The 23,025-nt window shown below is 46.3% G+C and overlaps 1 protein-coding gene across 5 annotated transcripts in view; it reads right to left on the bottom strand.

Annotated features, from left to right (window-relative positions):
• Window positions 1-21: 21 nt before the first annotated feature.
• The window catches only part of wu:fj29h11 (uncharacterized), a 59,225-nt gene continuing 36,221 nt past the window's right edge, over window positions 22-23,025 (bottom strand). For 4 of the 5 annotated variants that reach the window (XM_064950592.1, XM_064950593.1, XM_064950594.1 and 1 more), the window contains 26 exons: window positions 20,544-20,670; window positions 20,246-20,365; window positions 19,234-19,384; window positions 18,966-19,078; window positions 18,719-18,869; window positions 18,268-18,516; window positions 17,972-18,169; window positions 16,937-17,118; window positions 14,575-14,761; window positions 14,307-14,360; window positions 13,797-13,939; window positions 12,071-12,270; window positions 6,410-6,675; window positions 6,084-6,321; window positions 5,761-5,941; window positions 4,769-4,895; window positions 4,543-4,623; window positions 4,268-4,456; window positions 3,886-4,151; window positions 3,571-3,719; window positions 3,285-3,481; window positions 3,050-3,172; window positions 2,747-2,968; window positions 2,446-2,581; window positions 1,506-1,662; window positions 22-1,378 (listed from right to left, as the gene is read on the bottom strand). In XM_064950592.1, the coding sequence (XP_064806664.1) occupies window positions 908-1,378; window positions 1,506-1,662; window positions 2,446-2,581; window positions 2,747-2,968; window positions 3,050-3,172; window positions 3,285-3,481; window positions 3,571-3,719; window positions 3,886-4,151; window positions 4,268-4,456; window positions 4,543-4,623; window positions 4,769-4,895; window positions 5,761-5,941; window positions 6,084-6,321; window positions 6,410-6,675; window positions 12,071-12,270; window positions 13,797-13,939; window positions 14,307-14,360; window positions 14,575-14,761; window positions 16,937-17,118; window positions 17,972-18,169; window positions 18,268-18,516; window positions 18,719-18,869; window positions 18,966-19,078; window positions 19,234-19,384; window positions 20,246-20,365; window positions 20,544-20,670 (4,678 nt within the window). In that variant the 3' untranslated portion in view covers window positions 22-907. The remainder of the gene's footprint in view (window positions 1,379-1,505; window positions 1,663-2,445; window positions 2,582-2,746; window positions 2,969-3,049; window positions 3,173-3,284; window positions 3,482-3,570; window positions 3,720-3,885; window positions 4,152-4,267; window positions 4,457-4,542; window positions 4,624-4,768; window positions 4,896-5,760; window positions 5,942-6,083; window positions 6,322-6,409; window positions 6,676-12,070; window positions 12,271-13,796; window positions 13,940-14,306; window positions 14,361-14,574; window positions 14,762-16,936; window positions 17,119-17,971; window positions 18,170-18,267; window positions 18,517-18,718; window positions 18,870-18,965; window positions 19,079-19,233; window positions 19,385-20,245; window positions 20,366-20,543; window positions 20,671-23,025) is intronic. The other variant, XM_064950595.1, reaches the window with a different exon arrangement.

Raw genomic sequence — 23,025 nt, 5'->3', positions numbered from 1 at the left:
TAGACTATTTTTGCTACCATATTACCGGGAAATATGTTTTATTTTTCAACGGAATGATAAAACAAATCTAACATCAACAGTTGTTCAGTATTTTTCATTTTTTGGGGGGGCTGAGACAAAAAGAAAAGATTCTGTTTGAATCAAACACCTTATCTCGGTTTCAAAACTGTATATCTTAACTCCCAATCCAGTATGACGTTACAATATAACTGGCTGAATACCAGGGAATGTCCTGACTGTCAACCTGCTTGGGACGGAGAACACGGCATAAACCTAATATTTTGTAAGTGTACGTTCACTTACATCAGACCAGTCAAGATTCAACACATCTTCAAACTATAAAAAGGTTCTTAAACGAAAATCTGTGCATTTAAAAGGTTGTTTAAAAGGCAGCACAAATCCATATAAAACATTAGTTACCAGTAAAAGTCTTCTCTGCAGTCCTTCTGACTATAGTGCAATAGCTATAACATAGAAACCCGATCCCTCTCTTACACAAGAGGTAGATAAAAACAGCGTGCATGATAAAATAAACAGTTAATAAACTAAGGGAAGCAACTTTTTTCAACAAACATCAACACAAATGTTACCATAGATGAGACACACTCAGGAAATAAATTTGTTGTTTCAGCTGGTATTCGTCTTGTCATTCACTAGGGAACTAGTGTTAATAAAGTAAGTATTTTTTATGCTATTAAATTTAACAAATTCAACAAGTGGCATCTACATTATGGTATCAAATAGTATGTTCCACAGACCTGAATCCAAATGTTACTGGAGGGACAGTAAGACACATTCAGGAAGAAAGACATACTTGTCTTCGTGCAAAATGGCACCCTATTCCTTATATAGTGCACTTCTAATGGCTAGGGCACTATCTAGGGAATAGGGTGCCCCATCGTCTCTCCTAGACAAAGAGGAAGAGCTCCAGGTCTTTAGCATGGAGGTGTTGGGCCAGGTTCTGTATACGACACAGACGGACCTTTTCGGAGTCGCCCGCGTTGTACACCCTGAACACGTGATACCGCTCCTTCTCCCTCAGAGCAAAGTCCAGCTCGTTGGCCGAGAGGTGGATGAACGCTCTGTCCTTCTTCACCGTTGACTTCACCTCCACAAACACCTCTCTCACTACCATCCCTCGCTTCTTCTTCTCTTGTTTCTCCTCTTTCTCCTCCCCTGACTCCCCCCCCTGAGTGAGGTTGAAAATTAGTTTGAAGTCATAGGGCTGGCCGCTCTCTCCGCACTGGTTGTACCAGGTGACCAGGCAGGGCCCCCCGGGGGCCTGGCTGTCTCTCCAGTGACAGAGGAAGGAGAAGACCAGCTTCTCGCCCCACTCCCCGATGGCCACTGTGTCCCTCTGATCATCAGAAAACAGCACCTACAGAACACACATAGAAATACACCTTTTAAAAAGGTGCACTTAGCAATATGACTTCCTGCTTATAGAAAGGACGAGCCTCTTACTGTGCTTATAAATCATCATATGTGTGTGATCAGTCACTCACCGTGGAAGGTCTCTGGCATTCAAGCTGCAGGTCCTCCAGGAGGGCCTGAGGATGCAGAGGTTTAGCCCAAACAGGTGAGTCCAGGGCCAGGGGAGGACGCTGGCTAGCCCCCTGGAACACACTGGATACCACCCCCTCTGGAATGGTGGTACTGAAGCTGGGAGAGGGGGAAGGAGGTCAGTACAGGTGCATAATCACTTCACCCCCACCTACATGTACAGATTACCTCAACTAGCCTGTACCCCTGCACACTAACTCGGTACCGGTGCCCCCTGTATATAACCTCATTATTGTTATTCTTATTGTTACTTTATTATTATTACTTTTTATTTTTGTCTACTTGGTAAATATCTGGAGTGGTGTGAAGCTCGCCGCCATTGGACTCTGGAGCATTGGAAACGCGTTCTCTGGAGTGATGAATCACGCTTCACTATCTGGCAATCCGATGGACTAATCTGGGTTTGGCGGATGCCAGGAAAACGCTACCTTCCCCAACGCATAGTGCCAACTGTAAAGTTTGGTGGATGAGGAATAATGGTCTGGGGCTGTTTTTCATGGTTCAGGCCCCTTAGAACTTGACTGGCCTGCACAGAGCCCTGACCACAACCCCATCGAACACCTTTGGGATGAATTGGAACACAGACTGCGAGCCAGGTCTAACGTCCCAACATCAGTGCCCGACCTCACTGGAAGCAAGTCCCTTCAGAAATGTTCCAACATCTAGTGGAATGCCTTCCCAAAAGAGTAGAGGCTGTTATAGCAGCAAAAGGGGGGACCAACTACATATGAAAGCCCATGATTTTGGAATGACGAACAGGACTCCACATACGTTTGGTCATGTAGTGTTGCAAGTAACATTTAAAAGATGCCGTATAATGGACTACTGCAAAAAAACTAAATGATCAGAGTGTACAAGCTGCAGCCAGGGGATGGGTCTTACGGTTGCTGGTTGTGTCCACTGGTCTTGTCTGGTCTGTGCTGGTCTGGGCCTCTGGCAGCGTGCTGGCCAGACTCTCTACCTGCCACAGCTCTGTCTGCGTTCTGCTCTGCTTCCACTGCTGCATCCTGATTGGGCTCTGTGTGTAGCAAAACAACCAGGAGAGGAGAGAATTACAATACTGTTCCATACGGCTTACAAGCATATGATCAAATGTATCAATCGACAAATCAACCAACCACCTAATCATATACCATCATAAACACCTAAATAAACTCCATAATAAAGACAAAGAGGGTCTGACCTATGGTACCCAGGTGGCTGGGATGGTCCTCCGCTGTGCCATCGCGGGGGCTCTGACTCTGGACACCCTCTCTCCCTGCATCCATCTCCCTCTCTGGGTCTCTCTCTCTGGGGCTGTGGTTGGAGATGGAGCTGGGGCTATAGCTGGGGCTGTCTTTGGGTTCAGCCGGAGGGGGCCACATCTTCAACACCGCCTCCACTGGTCCTGCTGTCTGCTGGCGCTCTGAGAGGATACGATCATACAGGATTACTGGTACACACTATATTCACACAGAAACGCACACACACAGACAACTCTCAGTACCTGTGCGACTGGCTGCTGTGTTGGAGAGGGAGGCGCGGGGAGGCCAACACATTAGGGTCTGCTCTCCATCCTCCTGCCCAGGACGGAACTCATTTTCTGGGGTTGAGACAACCGGTGATGCCACTGGAATTGGAGGAGAGGAGTTCTAACAAGGAATGTCTGCAGTTTACTTCCATATCTTCAGTCATTATATTCCGATGAGTGTAGTCACATTGGTCAGTGCAAGACACACTACCTGGTATTGGCTGTACAGGTAGTACAGGTTGAGGGACCTCCCATGCCTCCTCCTCACTGGGCAGTTCTCCTGGGCACTCCTTCTGAAGAAACCTCTTTAGAGCTGCATTGTCCGGCAGTGATGTCATCAGACCACTCAGGAAGTGCAGCAGCTCCTTCCTGTGACTGCTCTCGAAGCTGAAGAGCTTCACCAGCTCTCTGAAGAAACACACAGTCAGGAGTTATTTACCAACACACACACATACCTACCTGCGCACACACACAAACATACACATGCGCGCGCACACCTGCAGATGTCGAGCCTGGCTGAGAGGTGGTCTTTCTGGATGTAGAGTTCCTTGTTGTCCTTCAGTAGACATATGACATCCTCCATCTCTACCACGGGATCCTCCTCATCACTCACAGACAGCAGGTACCGCGTGTACAACATACCTACCTGCACAAACACAGGTTCTGAGGTGAGGTTCCTACCAGTTTAAAAGGTGTGGTTCTCAGCTAAAGTGAGGTTCTAATGTAAGGTTCTAAGACTCTAATATGAGTTTCTCAGATTAGGTTCCACAGTAAGGTACTAATGTGAGTTCTAAGGTGAGGTTGTACTATACCTGTCCGTAGGTGAGCTGTCTGATGGTCTGCCTGATGTTGTTCTTCTTTAGTTCCCAGTAGAGTTCTTGCAGGTCCTCGTGGTGGTAGAGGAACCTCTGGATATGGGGAACCACAGACTGCACAAGGCGCTGCAAGGAGGGGCAGGGTCTGTAGTTCTCCGTCTGTGCCTCAGTACTGACACATTGGGACAGGAAGCGTATGCCACAGATCTCCAGGAACAGAATCCTATCTTCCTCACTGAACCACCCTGCACTGACAGACCAACCTGGGGAGAGAGAGGGAGAGCGAGGAAAGGAGTGTCAGATATACAGATCCACAGCTTCTCCATGTACTTTCCCTATTAAGTCACAATGTTGACGTTTGCAGCGTTATGTCCAGTACCTTGGGATGGTCCAGTCTTGGTCCTGGGTGCAGGCCTCTTCTCTGGGAGGGGCAGGTTGAGCAGACACACCTGTTTGTGGGCCTTAAAGATCTTCTCCAGCTCTTTGCTGTCTGGTATCATGGGTCTGTGGGCTAGAGTCACCCAGCTGTTGTCCTTAGTGGGGAACACCCTCTTATCCAGCAACATCCCTGAATATCGGAGGACAATAAGAATGTACATGTTACTAAAACCAGTCCAATAAGGAACTAAAGTGTGTGTGTGTGTTGTTCCTCACCCTTCAGTGTAGAACAGTATCTGGGGTTGATGCTTAGGTTTTGCTCCTGTTCTCCCTGTCCTGGGGTTTTACACTTGTCAGCTGAAGAGAGACAGACACAGAGAGATTGTTATTTCGACAGGAAATAACAGACACAACAGAGAGTTATTCAGACTGGGTTCAGGTAGAAGGGCATTATATAACTTCCATGAAAGGACCGTGACTCAGGAGAGGGAGAGAGACTCACCCAGCCTTGCGTAGAGTTTGGACACATCTCGGAGTACATCTACAGTAGGTAGAGGACAGGAGTTACACACCAGCTCCAGTAGAACCACATACTGCAGCATGGATGGGGTGTGCTCCACCTTTAACAACTACAGTAAGAAAACACAACACAGTGTTGTTTAAGAAAATATACTCAAAGGAGAAAGAAAAGCATCAAATTGATGTGTCACCTAAACCCCCCCCCCCAACCGACGAACAATATATCTCTGTTTTGAAACATTTTGGTGATATGGTATACATTGAGTATACCAAACATTAGGAACTCCTGATATTGATTTGACCCCCCCTCCCCTCCCCCCTCTCAGAACAGCCTCAATTCGTCAGGGCATGTACTCTACAATGTGTCGAAAGCGTTCCACAGGAATGTTGGCTCATGTTGACTCTAATGCTGCCCACTGTTGTGTCAAGTTGGCTGGATGTCCTTTGGGTGGTGGACCAGTCTCGATACACACGGGAACCTGTTGAGCGTGGAAAAACCCAGCAGCGTTGCAGTTCTAGACACAAACCGGTGCACCTGGCACCTACTACCATACCCTGTTCAAAGGCACTTAAATATTTTGCCTTGCCCATTCACACTCTGAATGGCAGACCTACACAATCCATGTCTCATTTGTCTCCAGGCTTAAAAATCATGAAGTGGATTCACCTGGTCAGTCTGTCATGGAAAAAGCAGGTGTTCTTAATGTTTTGTATACTAGTATTTCTAGTTGTCTAGTCAATATGAATCATCCAGTGTCTTGATATTACATACAGTCTATAAATAGACAACATGTACAATACATTTCCATGTCAGCTGAGAACTCTGGACAGTTAATTTATAAGATGATACAAAATCTGTAATCTGAAAATGAAAAAGGCACATATACGGCTCTTTGGTTGAAGTGCCATATATATTAAAAGGTATGACATATCAATAATCCCTGGGTTAAACCAGGAGTTTGAGTGGTTCCATACCCTTTTGAAGAGGTCCTTCATGTCATCCAGTTTGCTGTAGAAGGGGGCCAGGACTCTGGGTTCCTGTACCGTACTGTCAGCCCCGCGGGTCAGCTCCCGGTAGCGGACAAACATCTCGGTGGGGTCGCTCCAACACACCTCCTTCAGGTGGTAGAACCTACCGGAACACCAGTCTCCGTTCCTGGAGGGACACGACCAACACACACATGGGTTAGAGGTCAGGGCTGTGGTATACCTGTTGTATTCGCTGAACATGGCTGGTGTGTTACATGGGAGGGGTTAGAGGTGAGAAGTCACGGGTTGGGGTTAGGGAGTAGACCTACCTGTTGTACTCTATGAAGACGGCCGGTGTGTGTTGGAACAGCTCCTTGAGGTTGGTCTGAGAACAGTTCTTGTGCAGGAAGGAGTACACACTGTGGACATGCTGCACAGTCGAGCTAAACTCTGACCCCTCCTCTTCCTGCTTCTCCTGCCCCTCTGGACCACTGGCCGAGGATGTTTTTACACACCACTTCTTCAGGTAGCCAATCAGCTCCTCCACATTGATGCTGTTCTTCATTCCTACAGGAAAAAGAGGAGCCGGATTAAGGACGCCTCTGTAATTTGTCGTTTTTGTTGTTGTAGTCCTTACACTCTGACACTTTCTTACCTAGAGTCCTGGTGAACTCGCTGGGCGTCATGTCAATATAGCTGACGTGAGTCCCCAGTAGATTGTGCACCTCAGGTGAGTACAGGTAGACTGAGTTAGGACACAGATACTCCGCCTTTCTCCCTCCCTCTGCACCTGCCTGCAGACAATAGGCCGGCACCCAGGGAAGGCAGGACAGGAAATGGAAAAAGGAGGACTTGGTGCTCTTGATTAGCCGGCCCTCACTGTCAATCACCTGGGCTGTGAGATACTGAGAGTACCGGTCACTGAAAAAAGTAGAAGGAGATAGAGAGAGTGAGAGATAGGGAGAGAGAAAGAACTAAATAAGTATGCCATAATCAGAATCGGGATGAATGAATCCAGTAGTTGTTTAGAGGCAAACTGGATAATGTGAATTAACACATGTTTGAAAGAGATGAGTGCAATGTGATAATGCTCAGTATCACATCCCAATATGACTCAGTAGACATGGATGGTATGAGAAGACCATCACTACTAGCTAAAGTAGCTTCAACTCCACAGGCCTACATTCTTTACCAGCAGCATACCACCCTGCATCTCACTGCTGGCTTGCTTATGAAACTAAGCAGGGTTGGTCCTGGTCAGTCCCTGGATGGGAGAACAGATGCTGCTGGAAGTGATGTTGGTGGGCCAGTAGGAAGCCCTCTTTCTTCTGGTCTAAAAAATATCCCAATGCCCCAGGGCAGTGATTGGGGACACTGCCCTGTCTAGGGTGCCGTCTTTCAGATGGGACATTAAACAGGTGTCTTGACTCTCAGAGGTCATTAAAGATCCAATGGCACTTATCGTAAGAGTAGGGGTGTTTACCCCGGTGTCCTGGCTAAATTCCCAAGCTGTCCGTCATCCCCATCTTACAATTGGCTCATTCATCCCCCTCCTCTCCCCTGTAACTATTCCCCAGGTTGTTGCTGTAAATGAGAACGTGTTCTCAGTCAACTTACCTGGTAAAATAATGGTAAAATAAATATATTAGAATATTAAACCATGACAATTCAGTTCTGTCCAGTCCTTTAAATGTGCATGCAATTCTCTTCATTAAATAGAGCACTTCCACTTCCTACCCTGCTAACCTGGATTTTCAATTATTATAAGGAAGCACACAGACACAAGAATGAGGAGATAGGAGTGAGGATACAAGTGAGTAATCTTCAGATTGAGAACAAGACCAGATAGATCTCCCAAAACTTAACTCCCCCACACACAGCAGGGATTGGGCTGGATTAGGGCGTCTCGGTGGCAGACTGCAGGGATTATAATCTAGGAGTGTGGAGGCCCGTCAACCCAGCTCCTCAAAAGAGGACTCAATAATCCAGTGAGTTGTCAGGGGAGTGTGGGTTATCATATTGTATAAGAGTGTGTGAACATGTTTGTCATAATTTGGGTGATTGCAGAGGTTTGTGTGTGTGTATGTATTAGAGGTCGACCGATTATGATTTTTCAACGCCGATACCGATTATTGGGGGACCCCCAAAAAAAGCAGATACCGATTAAAATCGGTCGATTTTCATATATATTATATCTATAAATAATCATGACAATTACAACAATACTGAATGAACAATGAACACTTATTTAAACTTAATATAATACATAAATATTAACAAGGCAGAGTTCATCTCAGCCTATGCCTCCCTCCAGTCCCTCGACTTCTTGGCACTGACGGAAACATGGATCACCACAGGTAACACTGCTACTCCTACTGCTCTCTCTTCGTCCGCCCACGTGTTCTCGCACACCCCGAGAGCTTCTGGTCAGCGGGGTGGTGGCACCGGGATCCTCATCTCTCCCAAGTGGTCATTCTCTCTTTCTCCCCTTACCCATCTGTCTATCGCCTCCTTTGAATTCCATGCTGTCACAGTTACCAGCCCTTTCAAGCTTAACATCCTTATCATTTATCGCCCTCCAGGTTCCCTCGGAGAGTTCATCAATGAGCTTGATGCCTTGATAAGCTCCTTTCCTGAGGACGGCTCACCTCTCACAGTCCTGGGCGACTTTAACCTCCCCACCCTTCTTTCCACTCCTCTCCTCTTTTGACCTCACCCTCTCACCTTCCCCCCCTACTCACAAGGCATGCAATACGCTCGACCTCATCTTTACTAGATGCTGTTCTTCCACTAACCTCATTGCAACTCCCCTCCAAGTCTCCGACCACTACCTTGTATCCTTTTCCCTCTCGCTCTCATCCAACACTTCCCACACTGCCCCTACTCGGATGGTATCGCGCCATCCCAACCTTCGCTCTCTCTCCCCCGCTACTCTCTCCTCTTCCATCCTATCATCTCTTCCCTCTGCTCATACCTTCTCCAACCTATCTCCTGATTCTGCCTCCTCAACCCTCCTCTCTTCCCTTTCTGCATCCTTTGACTCTCTATGTCCCCTATCCTCCAGGCCGGCTCGGTCCTCCCCTCCCGCTCCGTGGCTCGACGACTCATTGCGAGCTCACAGAACAGAGCTCCGGGCAGCCGAGCGGAAATGTAGGAAAACTCGCTTCCCTGCGGACCTGGCATCCTTTCACTCCCTCCTCTCTACATTTTCCTCCTCTGTCTCTGCTGCTAAAGCCACTTTCTACCATTCTAAATTCCAAGCATCTGCCTCTAACCCTAGGAAGCTCTTTGCCACCTTCTCCTCCCTCCTGAATCCCCCCCCCTCCTCCCTCTCTGCAGATGACTTCGTCAACCATTTTGAAAAGAAGGTCGACGACATCCGATCCTCGTTTGCTAAGTCAAACGACACCGCTGGTTCTGCTCACACTGCCCTACCCTGTGCTCTGACCTCTTTCTCCCCTCTCTCTCCAGATGAAATCTCGCTTCTTGTGACGGCCGGCCGCCCAACAACCTGCCCGCTTGACCCTATCCCCTCCTCTCTTCTCCAGACCATTTCCGGAGACCTTCTCCCTTACCTCACCTCGCTCATCAACTCATCCCTGACCGCTGGCTACGTCCCTTCCGTCTTCAAGAGAGCGAGAGTTGCACCCCTTCTGAAAAAACCTACACTCAATCCCTCCGATGTCAACAACTACAGACCAGTATCCCTTCTTTCTTTTCTCTCCAAAACTCTTGAACGTGCCGTCCTTGGCCAGCTCTCCCGCTATCTCTCTCAGAATGACCTTCTTGATCCGAATCAGTCAGGTTTCAAGACTAGTCATTCAACTGAGACTGCTCTTCTCTGTATCACGGAGGCGCTCCGCACTGCTAAAGCTAACTCTCTCTCCTCTGCTCTCATCCTTCTAGACCTATCGGCTGCCTTCGATACTGTGAACCATCAGATCCTCCTCTCCACCCTCTCCGAGTTGGGCATCTCCGGCGCGGCCCACGCTTGGATTGCGTCCTACCTGACAGGTCGCTCCTACCAGGTGGCGTGGCGAGAATCTGTCTCCTCACCACGCGCTCTCACCACTGGTGTCCCCCAGGGCTCTGTTCTAGGCCCTCTCCTATTCTCGCTATACACCAAGTCACTTGGCTCTGTCATAACCTCACATGGTCTCTCCTATCATTGCTATGCAGACGACACACAATTAATCTTCTCCTTTCCCCCTTCTGATGACCAGGTGGCGAATCGCATCTCTGCATGTCTGGCAGACATATCAGTGTGGATGACGGATCACCACCTCAAGCTGAACCTCGGCAAGACGGAGCTGCTCTTCCTCCCGGGAAGGACTGCCCGTTCCATGATCTCGCCATCACGGTTGACAACTCCATTGTGTCCTCCTCCCAGAGCGCTAAGAACCTTGGCGTGATCCTGGACAACACCCTGTCGTTCTCAACCAACATCATGGCGGTGGCCCGTTCCTGTAGGTTCATGCTCTACAACATCCGCAGAGTACGACCCTGCCTCACACAGGAAGCGGCGCAGGTCCTAATCCAGGCACTTGTCATCTCCCGTCTGGATTACTGCAACTCGCTGTTGGCTGGGCTCCCTGCCTGTGCCATTAAACCCCTACAACTCATCCAGAACGCCGCAGCCCGTCTGGTGTTCAACCTTCCCAAGTTCTCTCACGTCACCCCGCTCCTCCGCTCTCTCCACTGGCTTCCAGTTGAAGCTCGCATCCGCTACAAGACCATGGTGCTTGCCTACGGAGCTGTGAGGGGAACGGCACCGCAGTACCTCCAGGCTCTGATCAGGCCCTACACCCAAACAAGGGCACTGCGTTCATCCACCTCTGGCCTGCTCGCCTCCCTACCACTGAGGAAGTACAGTTCCCGCTCAGCCCAGTCAAAACTGTTCGCTGCTCTGGCCCCCCAATGGTGGAACAAACTCCCTCACGACGCCAGGACAGCAGAGTCAATCACCACCTACCGGAGACACCTGAAACCCCACCTCTTCAAGGAATACCTAGGATAGGATAAGTAATCCTTCTCACCCCCCCCCTTAAATGATTTAGATGCACTATGGTAAAGTGGCTGTTCCACTGGATGTCAGAAGGTGAATTCACCAATTTGTAAGTCGCTCTGGATAAGAGCGTCTGCTAAATGACTTAAATGTAAATAAAATCCATTTAGTCTCAAATAATTAATGTTCAATTTGGTTTAAACAGTGCAAGAACACAGTGTTGGAGAAGAAAGTAAAAGTGCAATATGTGCCATGTAAAAAAAAAACTAAGTTCCTTGCTCAGAACATGAGAACATATGAAAGCTGGTGGTTCCTTTTAACATGAATCTTCAATATTCCCAGGTAAGACGTTTTAGGGTGTAGTTATTATAGGAATTAAGTCGCATTGACTATTTTTCTCTATACCATTTGTATTTCAAATACCTTTGACTATTGGACATTCTTATAAGCACTTTAGTATTCCCAGTCTAATCTCGGGAGTTGATAGGCTTGAAGTCATAAACAGAGCTGTGCTTCAAGCATTGCAAAGAGCTGCTGGCAAATGCAGTAAAGTGCTGTTTGAATGAATGCTTATCAGCCTGCTGCTGCCTACCATCGCTCAGTCAGACTGCTCTATCAAATCATAGACTTAATTATAATATAATAAACGCACAGAAATACGAGCCTTAGGTCCTTAATATGGTAAAATCCGGAAACTATAATTTCAAAAACAAAACATTTATTCTTTCAGTGAAATATGGAACCATTCCATATTTTATCAAACGGGTGGCAACCCCAAGTCTAAATATTGCTGTTACATGTTATGTCTAATTCTGGCAAATTAATTACGGTCTTTGTTAGGAAGAAATGGTCTTTACACAGTTCGCAACGAGCCAGGCGGCCCAAACTGCTGCATATACCCTGACTCTGAAGTAGGCTCTGATTCGATGATAAATTAACGGGCACCACATTGATTATGTTCAACGCAGGACAAGCTAGTTTAACCTAGTATAATTATCAACCATGTGCAGTTAACTAGTGATTATGTGAAGATTGATTGTTTTTATAAGATAAGTTTGAAGCTGGCGAGCAACTTACCGTGGCTCCTTTCAGCCACCAGGTCCTTTTGATTCTGCACTCACGTAACAGGTGGTCAGCCTGCCACGCAGTCTCCTTGTATATCGCAATGTAAGTGGCCATAATCGGCACCCAAAAAGGCAGATTACCGATTATTATGAAACTTGAAATCAGCCCTTATTAATGAGCCATTAATCGGTCGACCTCTAGTATGTATATATGGTGTGTAGACAGTGGAGGAGAGGAGTTGGTTACCCAGTGTCCCAGTTGGTCTCCAGTAGCTCCAGCAGGGCTTGTCTCTGCTCCATGAGGACAGGGGCAGGCAGCTGCGCCGTGACCAGAGAGAGGAGCTCCTCGCAGGGGTAGTCATCCAGCACACACCCCTCCTCTGGTCCTCCGGCCCTGCCTGCTCTACACGGCCACAACTTACTCTCCACCGCCCAGGGACTGGAGGCCTGGGAGAGAGGGGAGGATGAAGGGAAGGGGGATGGTAAGGAGAGAGTAGAACAATGACAGGGGATAGGGGGAAAGAGGAAAAAGTCCATCTCAAATGTGTGGACCTGTGAGTGACTCGGCCAAAACATTGCATTAGTAGAAATCAAGACTCTTCTCAGGGCAGAATTTACACTGCAGGTTAGGAAAATTAACGTTGCCGGCTAGGAGAATTAACATTGCCGGGTAGGAGAATTAGATTAAGGTTAGGGAAAGGGTTAGCTAAAAAGTTAAAACTGTCCCCAACGCGAACATATCTAGCTACAACCAGGTCTGCCATGAGAACAGTCTGGGTTTTCACTAACGCGATGCTGCCCAAAACCGAGGAGGTGAAATCAAATCGTATTGGTCGTGTACACATATTTTGCAGATGTTATCGCAGGTGCAGTGAAATGCTTTCGTTTCTAGCTCCAACAGAGCAGTAATGCCTAACAATACACATAAATCCACCCCACAAAAAAATATTAAGAATACTGTAAAAATTAGCCCCCCCAAAATAAAACAAATACTGCAAAGTTCTCTAGGAGCTAGAGTCAGGTAGGCCATGTTTGTCGGTGCCATCTTGGTAGATAGTTGTGTTTGGGAGGCCGGGTTGTACTTAACACAACATAATTCAATTGATTTCAGACATCACATAAGAGTGATGAAGCCTTCAAATAACTCAGTCGAATACCACTGACAATCCCTTTCCTCACCATGGTCTAAAATAGACCTTATTAATCCATCGCCGATGTGACATACCCCGGTCTTAAAGAGTTGTTCACATCAGTCACCTCTGCGATATGTCCACCCATTAAGTATGGGAAGATTAGTCATGCCTGGGAAACAGTCCTATGTTATGTTGATCTCTAAGGCAGGGACGGGCTGGGACAAACGTGTGACACCAAATCAGCCCCGAGGACTGGAGTTGCCCATCCCTGCTCGAGGACATTCATAAGATGACTTCAGCCTTAGTCAATAGTCATTGCTGCTGAACATGATGGTATCCTATCCATATTATACTTTTGGCCAGAGCACTACGTGTGGAATCTGTTTATCATCCATAGGCTAATCTAGCCTTAGCCCTTAGCCAGTCAGTGTGTGCGTTTGTGAATGTGTTTCTCATACTTTGGGTGTGTGCAGACAGCGGAGGAGAGGAGTTGGTTACCCAGTGGATAGAGCATAAACAGTGTAATGTTTATGGTCTATCCTGTTGCCTAGTCATTTTATCACTACCTATATGCACACATCTCTCTCTCTTTCCTAAGTAAGCATTTCACTGTTAGTCTACACCTGTTGCTTATGAAGCATGTGACAAATACAATTTGATTTGAAACAGGAACTCTGATGCACAAGTAAATACCACACAGAGTTTATGGTGGATTCTAACCGTCTCAAAGTCATCCGTCAATACTGTGTCTGATAAAACAGATCAAAGCATTTTAACTTCTACATCCTCTGTTTATATGGGTCAAACATAAATATGCCTGTTCCCGTCCTCCCTCCTCACCAGCTCTTTAGAAGTTAGAGTGCGTCTCTCTTTCCTAAGTATGAGTCTCTCTCTGACTCCCAGCCTGATGAACAGATCTCTCCATCCCTCCACGTCTCCATCTGTCTCCACATAACAACCACTCAGCAACACCCAGTCCACACCTGGGGAAAGGGACAAAAAGAGAGAAAGAGAAAGAGAGATAATGAGTGATGTGTAGCTTTAGCTTATGGTCTAATGTGATTGTAAATTCAGCCAAGCGAGGGATCAGAAATTGAGGAAGAGTACAGAGGCTCGTGGTTAGGAACAGGATGAACAGAGGAAAGTGAGTGAGAAAGAAGTGGTTAGTCTCTTCTCTTTCCTTTAGAGGGAGGTCAAGCGTGCAGATCCACTCTGTTACATAACTAATGACACACACAGCTCCCCTCTTCACAGCATTTCATGCCTTCTTTACCCCTCACAATTGAGGCTGCTCTACACACACGCACAAACTCTCTCACAAAGGGGGTTGCTAAACACACACACACACACTCCAGTGCACTGTCCAAAATTTCACCAGACGACGTGGACCACGCCATGTTTGTTCTGGGGACAGTCACAAAGGACAAGACAAGGTTTACTTCTGGGAACAATATCCCATTGTAGTTAGTCATGCAGTATTTGGGCCAGTTCAACAGTTCTCTACAAACAAGTCTCTACAAACACTTTCCTTAACTGCTAGCTGACTGGTATTTATTTATAAATGGTAACATTTTGAGAATTCTATAGTGATGACCTAATAATTACAGTGTGTGTGTACCTGGTAGTTTGTTGGGCAGGTCCATATTGCCGTAGTGTGTAGAGAAGTGTACTTTGTGGTCAGCAGGGAAGAGCAGTCCCCTTGTGGTCAGTACCGGTACTACAGTGTCTGGGTGAGTGTACTCCTGAGGGGAGGAGTGCTGCTTGATGAACACTAGGTAGCTCACCACTGCCTCCACCGGCTTGGACTGGAGAAGAGAGAGAGCGAGAGAGCGAGACAGAGAGGGAGAGAGAGAGGTCATGAGCAGATGAGCTCCTGCATTTTTCAGCATGTTTTAAATAAAAGATAGATTTAGTGTTAGATAAACTTAGATTTTTCTGGCAGGGACACATTCAGGATGCTACCCTCTACAACATAACCTTCACTCCATATCAAAACTCCAAACCTACAACCTGATTTTGGATGGAATTACCTTCATACCACCAAGGATTTTTATTCCCAAGCTAAACAGCAAATGCTCTGACAAACAAACAGGAACCTGAAAACGCCATCCAACCTGGAACTGAGTGAGAAATGTCTAGTCTGAAGCTATCATTTATTTTCAAAAGGCAAGAAAATACATGACAATGATATATTTACTTTATAAGGACTGAATGCTAAGTGAAGGCACACAGCTGCATGTGAGCTCTCACATTTTTCAACATGTTTTGTTTTTACAATAAGATCGTTTTGTAGTTTGATAAACTTTGTTTTTCGGCAGGAATACATACAGGGTGTTACCCTTCACAGCATAAACTTCGCTCCAGATCAAAATTTCTTGTTCAGCCTACCGTGACACTGACTCTGACTCTCTATTGGTCACAAAGACTTTTGGCCCCCCATCCTATTCTAACCACCTCTGGCCGGCTTTTCCAGGTGTGATTACGACCTCTGAGGGTTTAGAGCTTGAGGTAGACACCTCATACAAGTACTTGGGTGTATGGCTAGACGGTGCACTGTCCTTCTCTCAGCACATATGAAAGCTGCAGGCTAAAGTTAAATCTAGACTTGGTTTCCTCTATCGTAATCGCTCCTCTTTCACCCCAGCTGCCAAACTAACCCTGATTCAGATGACCATCCTACCCATGCTAGATTATGGAAACTTAGTTTATAGATCAGCAGGTAAGGGTGCTCTCGAGCAGCTAGATGTTCTTTACCATTCGGCCATCAGATTTGCCACCAATGCTCCTTATAGGACACATCACTGCACTCTATACTCCTCTGTAAACTGGTCATCTCTGTGTACCCGTCGCAAGACCCACTGGTTGATGCTCATTTATAAAACCCTCTTTGGCCTCACTCCCCCCTATCGGAGATATCTCCTGCAGCCCTCATCCTCCACATACAACACCCGTTCTGCCAGTCACATTCTGTTAAAGGTCCCCAAAGCACAGGGTCGCTCCTCTTTTCAGTTTGCTGCAGCTAGGGACTGGAACGAGCTGCATCTAACACTCAAACTGGACAGTTTTCATTCAAATCCTCAATCATGGACACTCTTACTGACAGTTATGGCTGCTTTGCATGATGTATTGTTGTCTCTACCTTCTTGCCCTTTGTGCTGTTGTCTGTGCCCAATAATGTTTGTACCCTGTTTTGTGCTGCTACCATGTTGTGCCTCTGCCATGTTGTTTTGCTACCATGTTGTTGTCATGTTGTGTTGCTACCATGCTGTGTTGTCATGTGTTGTTGTCATGTGTTGCTGCCATGCTGTGTTGTCATATGTTGCTGCCATACTGTGTTGTCATATGTTGCTGCCATGCTGTGTTTTCATATGTTGCTGCCATGCTGTGCTGTCATATGTTGCTGCCATGCTGTGCTGTCATATGTTGCTGCCATGCTGTGTTGTCATGTTGTGTTGCTACCATGCTGTGTTTTCATATGTTGCTGCCATGCTGTGTTGTCATGTTGTGTTGCTACCATGCTGTGTTGTCATGTGCCGCTGTCATGCTGTGTTGTCATGTGCTGCTGTCATGCTGTGTTGTCATGCTGTGTTGCTGCCATGCTGTGTTGTCATGCTGTGTTGCTACCATGCTGTGTTGTCATGCTGTGTTGCTACCATGCTATGTTGTCGTCTTAGGTCTCTCTATATGTAGTGTTGTGTTGTCTTTCTTGTTGTGATGTGTGTTTTGTCCTATATTTTAATTTAATTTAATTTTTTTATTTAATCCCAGTCCCCACAGGAGGCCTTTTGCCTTTTGGGAGGCCATCATTGTAAATAATAATTTGTTCTTAACTGACTTACCTAGTTAAATAACGGTAACATTTAAAAACAATTCAAGAGGAAGGGATAGTGGATGAGAAGATGCTCTTTGTGCACTTAAGAACAAATGTGAATTAATTATCAATTTATATAGAACAATGGATGTGTGTGTGTGTGTGTTACCTTCCATGTGTTGTTCTTCAGGGCAGGGTATATGTGATTCTCAAGCAGTTGCTGTGGCTCTAGCTCGTGGACTCCCAGCCTCCTGAGCAGCTCTCGGATCTGCTGGCTCTCCAGTGGTTCCACACAGGAAAGCAGAGACGGGTGGACCACACACACATCCCTGTACAGTGCTCCATATACACCTAGAGGAGAGGAGGGAGAGAGTGGAACTATATCAAACATAGGTTCAAATTGGCGATGCAGAACAAATGGCTTAATTAAGAAGCAGTAGCAGTCTTACCGAGTAGAAGCACCAAACAAGTTTAGAGGAAGAAGACTTACATCACAGCATGGAAGTGTATTATTTATAGACACTCTTAAAGTACGGCCGGGACGATACCAGTATCACAATCTTTTTTCCTTGGCAAAAATGAAAACACGAAGCAGCCCAAACTCTTTGGTCCTTGAGTTGTATGTATGTAAAATATTGTGTGCTATAGCTTGGAAAATAAATAAATGTGACTCTGAATGATGTTTGTTTCCAACATTAGGGCTGTTTTCCTAAAGAAGTTAAACCCGTTTCAAGTTTTGTTTCCCTGCCGCGATACTAACGAGTATCGCGATACTGGTATCGTCCTGGCCCTGCTCTGAAGCTGCTTTTGGGTTATTTTTGTCCAATGTGATACCACCTCTGCGCCTCTCTGTGTGTGCGTCAGGATATGTGGGGAAGAGAAAACACCACTCTTGATGTCAAGCTCTCAAGCCCTTACAGGGGGGTAAGTAGTCTTTGATGGAACAATCTGATTCAGCTTCTATTTTCAAACCTACTACCACAAATATCTCTTACAGTTACAACCCTGAATATAGCACTAGCTGGTTATGTTTCTGGGTAAATATTTAAGAATTGTCTATTTTCCCAAGTGAACTACACTGAACAAAAATATAAAACACAACATGTGAAGTGTTGGTCCCATGTTTAATTAGGTGAAATAAAAGATCCCAGAAATGTTTCCATAAGCATAAAAAGCTTATTTTTCTAAAATGTTGCCATGTTACCTGTGTTGCTGTGATCCTTGGTCTCAGTCATGGGGAAGAAGACTCCCTCTCCGCTGAGTGCCACCATGCGCCCGTCAGCCAGTGGGATTATGGGTAGATCTCTGAGGGTGGTCAGGATAGAGTCTGTCTCTCCGTAGCCCTGCTCCAACGCACGGAAGTTACACACCAACAACCTGGCCAGATGACGCAGGCCTGAGTCTGATACACAGAGACGGAGATAGAGAGGGGGTTTGCGTCCATCATAAAGAAATATAAACAAAGCGCGCACACACGCGCACACACCACCCTCCCCTCACCTGAGTTGACACCATCTCCCTGCAACAGCTCCTTGGCCATGGCAGTTGTTACTGTGGTGACGTCACTCCCCCTCAGGCGTCGTACTCCCAGGTGAGTGAGCAGGGATAGGGGCGGGACTGGCAGCAGGCCCGGATGCAGATAGGACAGAGACAGGTGTCTGTTAAGCTCCTCTCCACCGATCACATCGCGAATGACCGGGTCCTGACACACAGCGACCTGGGAGGGTAGCTTGTAGACCACAGAACCATCTGGAGAGGAGAGAAGATGGAGACAGGAGTCAGTTATGCGCCGAATACAACAGGTGTAGACCTTAACCAACAACACCGTTTTAAGAAAAATAAGAGTTAAGAAAATATTTACTAAATAAACAAAATCTAAAGTTGACTTACGGATAGAGATAGAAGCATGGAGAACGAGAGAGACAGAAAGAGGGGTACAGAGGTAGGGTACCTGTGTTGAGTGTGGGTAGGAAGGCCTTTCCCTTGAGCAACTGTATAATCTGCCCGGCGACAGGCTTGAAGAAGTCGAGCACCTCGTCAGGCAGAGGGACAAACTGCAGGAAATTACATAGGCCCTTCAGCCCACTGAACTCTGGGTGATCCTGGAGAGGAGAGGTGAGAAGATGAGACGGGTCAGAAACACAACGTGCAGAGCAGTAGTAAATGATTTTGATCATCATCTCCCTCCGTTCTCTTACACTGAAGACGTCCATGGCGCGTAAGAACAGTTGGGGGATCTCAGAACGGAGCCATTGGTTCCATGAGCTATCTCTGTCCACATCCTCACGAGAAGAAGGAATGTCAAAGTCACCTGGAGTGAAAGAGGGAAAAAACAGTTTGAAAAGTATTTGGAAGGCATGGTACGAGTTTGTAAGGTATTACTGCAAGGGTGCATTTTAAATGGGCAATTTGGGTGAACCTTGAGGAGAGCACCAGCGTGTGTGTGTGTGTGTGTGTGTGGGTTACCTTGGATAATGAAGCGGAAGCCGAAGCTTCGGAGAGGCAGGAAGGCGAAGACAGGCTGCTTCTGGGGCGGGGCTTGGATGTCACTTCCTGTGAGGTCATCACCCAGCTGGAAGGCCAGGGCAAGCTCAGTGGACTCCACTTCATCTTTGATCTAATGGGGAAACATATCACTGTAACACCATGATCATCATTACATTTGGCACTTACTAATAGTTCCTTTTCGCCTCCCTTCTTCGAAATAATCACTGATCTGTCTTCAATTGATCTGCGAAGGCCGTGGAGCCTTGCTTTTACCCTTCTCATGAAGTTAGATTAGTAAGCCCTCATGGACGAGAGGAAAGGAAAGTACTCAAACACAGGAAATCACCAGGCAGTCACTGAGACAAGTGCTCTGTTTTGCCACTGATCAGAGGACAACTCCCACAGAGATGAGAGAATACCTGAAAAAGATTTGAGTTTGAACATTGACTATAAACAGCCTTTCAATATGCACTGTCACAATGGGAACCCCATTAAAATTAGCCTCACTGTTTTCGATAAACCATGTAACATCTGTGAGTCTGTTCATTCTCTGATGTGTCTCTACTGTTGCATAACCTCACTGCAGGTAACTGGCAGCTGGCTCTCTGAGGGGAGAGAGGGTGGAGGGATAAAGAAGAGAGAGAGAGGGAGGGGGGAGCGAGATAAAAAAAGAGGGAGAGAGAGGAAGAGGGGAAGAGAGAGAGACAGAGATAAAGAGAGGGATGGGGGAGAAGGGAAGCCAGACTGAAAAAAGGCAATTCTATCAGACACATCAACAAAACGTGTCTATGCCTGGTCTTTCATGTCAAATATTCCTCCTAGCAGTGGAAATTAATTCACTACACCTTCCTAATGAGAGAACCTGCATGTCTGAGAGAGCAGAAGAAGCTTTCCGTCTCAGCGGTGCAGACAGAGGAACACTTACATAACACACACACATAGACGAGGAGATGAGAGGATCATTGTGTGTGTGTGTGTGTGTGTGTGTTACCTTGGTGGGGTGCAGTGTGTGTTTGACCACCAGCCAGCGTTCTGTTCCCTCAGTGTGTTCCACCTCCAGGACGCTGTGACTCAGGTCTCTACGCGTCATGGTCACCATCCGCTTCTCAGCCTGGCCAGGAAAACACAGAGACAGAGAGATAAGTCAGATGTCAGCAAACAACAGTCCAGTCTGAAGTCAACTCCTTGCCTCTACCGCTCGGTGTTTGTTCATTGGAAGCAATATGGTGGAAGCTCCTCTAAGCCTATTGAAAGGCGTGGTGGAGCCATGACCTTTGTGTATGTGTTACCTGGTTGTAGATGGTGATAGATCGCAGGCGATGTAGGAAGAGCAGCAGAGAGGGGTGGACATCGTGGAACAGGTTTCTGGTCTGGTAGCACTCGGAGCGCAGCGGCAGACAGATCTTAGTGGTCCAGCTGACAGAACACAAACATTCAACATTGATGTGACTGCCTCTACATAGTAAATTACCGAGTATAGACGGTTCTGCTCGCCTGAGTTAGAGTTTTCATCTATATTTTTCGTAGCCGTCTATTTACCACCATAAACCAATGTTGGCACTAAGAACGCACTCAACGAGCTGTATAGGACCATAAGCAAAAAAATAAAATTCTCACCCAGAGTTGCCGCTCCTAGAGGCCGGTGATTTTAATGCAGGAAAACGGAAATCCATTTTCTCTCAATTTTACTAGCATGTCATCGGTGCAACAGAGACAGAAAAAAAAAACCTCTACATCCCCTCTACTCCACACACAGAAACTCATACAAAGCTCTCCCTCCATGTGTCAAATCTGACCATAACTCTATCCTCTCTATTCCTGCTTGCAGACAAAAACTCTAACAGGAAGTACCAGTGATTCGAGCAATACGGAAGTGGTCCGATGAAGTGGATGCTAACCTACAGAACTGTTTCGCTAGCACGCTTATTCGCAAGACAGGAACATTGTCTGATTCACACACTTATCAAGAGAACATCCCTGGTCATCCCTACTGCCTCTGATCTGGTAGACTCACTCAACACATGCTTCGTTTGTAAATGATGTCTGAGTGTTAGAGCATGCCCCTGTCTATCTGTTTGGTTTGGTTTGCTTTATACAGACTGGAATATGTTCTGGGATTCATCCGATGGTACTGAGGAGTTAACCACCTTAGTAACAGGCTTTATTAATAGGTGCATCAACGACATCGTCCCCACAGTGACCGTACGAACATATCCCAACCAGAAGCCATGGGTTAAAGGCAAACTTCGCACCGAGCTAAAGGCTAGAACTGCCACTTTCAAGGAGCAAGACGCTAATCTGGACGCTTAAAAGATATCCCGCTACGCCCTCTGACAAATCATCAAACAGGCAAAGCTTCAATAAAGGAGCAAGATCGAATCCTACTAAACCGGCTCTAACGCTCGTTGGGTGTGGCAGGGCTCGCAAACTAACCGTGACAAGAAAGGAAAATCCAGCCGCGAGCTGTCCAGTGATTCAAGCCTATGAGATAAATACCTTTTATGCTCATTTGGAAGCAAAGAAAACTGAACCATGCGTGAGAGTAGGGCTGTTACGGTAACCGTATTACCGCCACACCAGCAGTCCCGAGTCATGACCACAGTCAAATTCCACGTGACCGTTGAGTCAAGGTAACTAGGCCTAACAAATTTGCTAACTGCCAATGGCCTCGCTAATAGCCTGGTACTCAGCTCTCTATTGTCTCTCTAATCACTCTGTCATCAATACAATACAAATCAAATCGAAAATCAAATCAAACACTTCATGAGAGCCCATAAACCCATGTTGAGCAAGATTTCTATAGGCTATGCATTTGATTGAGAAAACAGAGTTTTGATGACCTCTTAAAAAAAAAAAAAAAAAAAAAGGAGGATCCCATCAGTTTTCTATTGGCTAGGCAGGGCTCTCCAACCCTGTTCCTGGAGCTCTACCCTCCCGTATGTTTTTGTAGCTCCAATCCCAGTTGTAACTGACATGAATCCTCTTATCAACCAGCTAATTATTAGAATCAGGTGCGCTAGATTCGGATTATTATGAAAACCTATAGCACGGTAGCTCTCCGGGAACAGGGTTGGATAGCCCTGGGCTAGGTCTACTATATTTATTTCTCAACTTTACTAATATTAAGCACATTGCTTCACTTTACAACTGGAGTAGCCTACCTGGCTGGCATGAAAATGAACCACTGGAAAAGCACCCTCCATTCTCTATTTAAGTGTATACAGATGACATGCATTTTGTTCCCACCCCCCTGTTCCGACAGGTGCATGATAATGGCCCATTCTAAATCAAAACTAATTTCACACATACAGTGCCTTCAGAAAGTATTCATACCCCTTGACTTATTCCACATTTTGTTACAGCCTGAATTCAAAATCAATTAAATATATATATATATATATATATTTCTCACCCATCTACACACAATTCCCCATAATGACAAAGTTAAAAAAATATTTGTATTTATGAAAAGAAAAAAATAATAATCACATTTACATGAGTATTCAGACCCTTTACACAGTTCTATGTTGAAGCACCTTTGGCAGCGACCACAGCATTGTTCTTCTTGGGTATGACGCTACAAGCTTGGCACACTTGTATTTGGGGAGTTTCTCCTATTCTTCTCTGCAGATCCTTTCAAGCTCTGTCAGGTTGGATGGGCAGCGTTGTAGCACAGCTATTTTCAGGTCTCTCCAGATGTTCGATTGGGTTCAAGTCAAATCAAATTTTATTAGTCACATACACGTGTTTAGCAGATGTTATTGTTGGTGT

This window comes from Oncorhynchus masou, chromosome 31 (genome assembly GCF_036934945.1).
Source record: "Oncorhynchus masou masou isolate Uvic2021 chromosome 31, UVic_Omas_1.1, whole genome shotgun sequence".
NCBI classification, from domain to species: Eukaryota; Metazoa; Chordata; class Actinopteri; order Salmoniformes; family Salmonidae; genus Oncorhynchus; species Oncorhynchus masou.
This window is presented reverse-complemented; position numbering and strand designations above follow the sequence as displayed.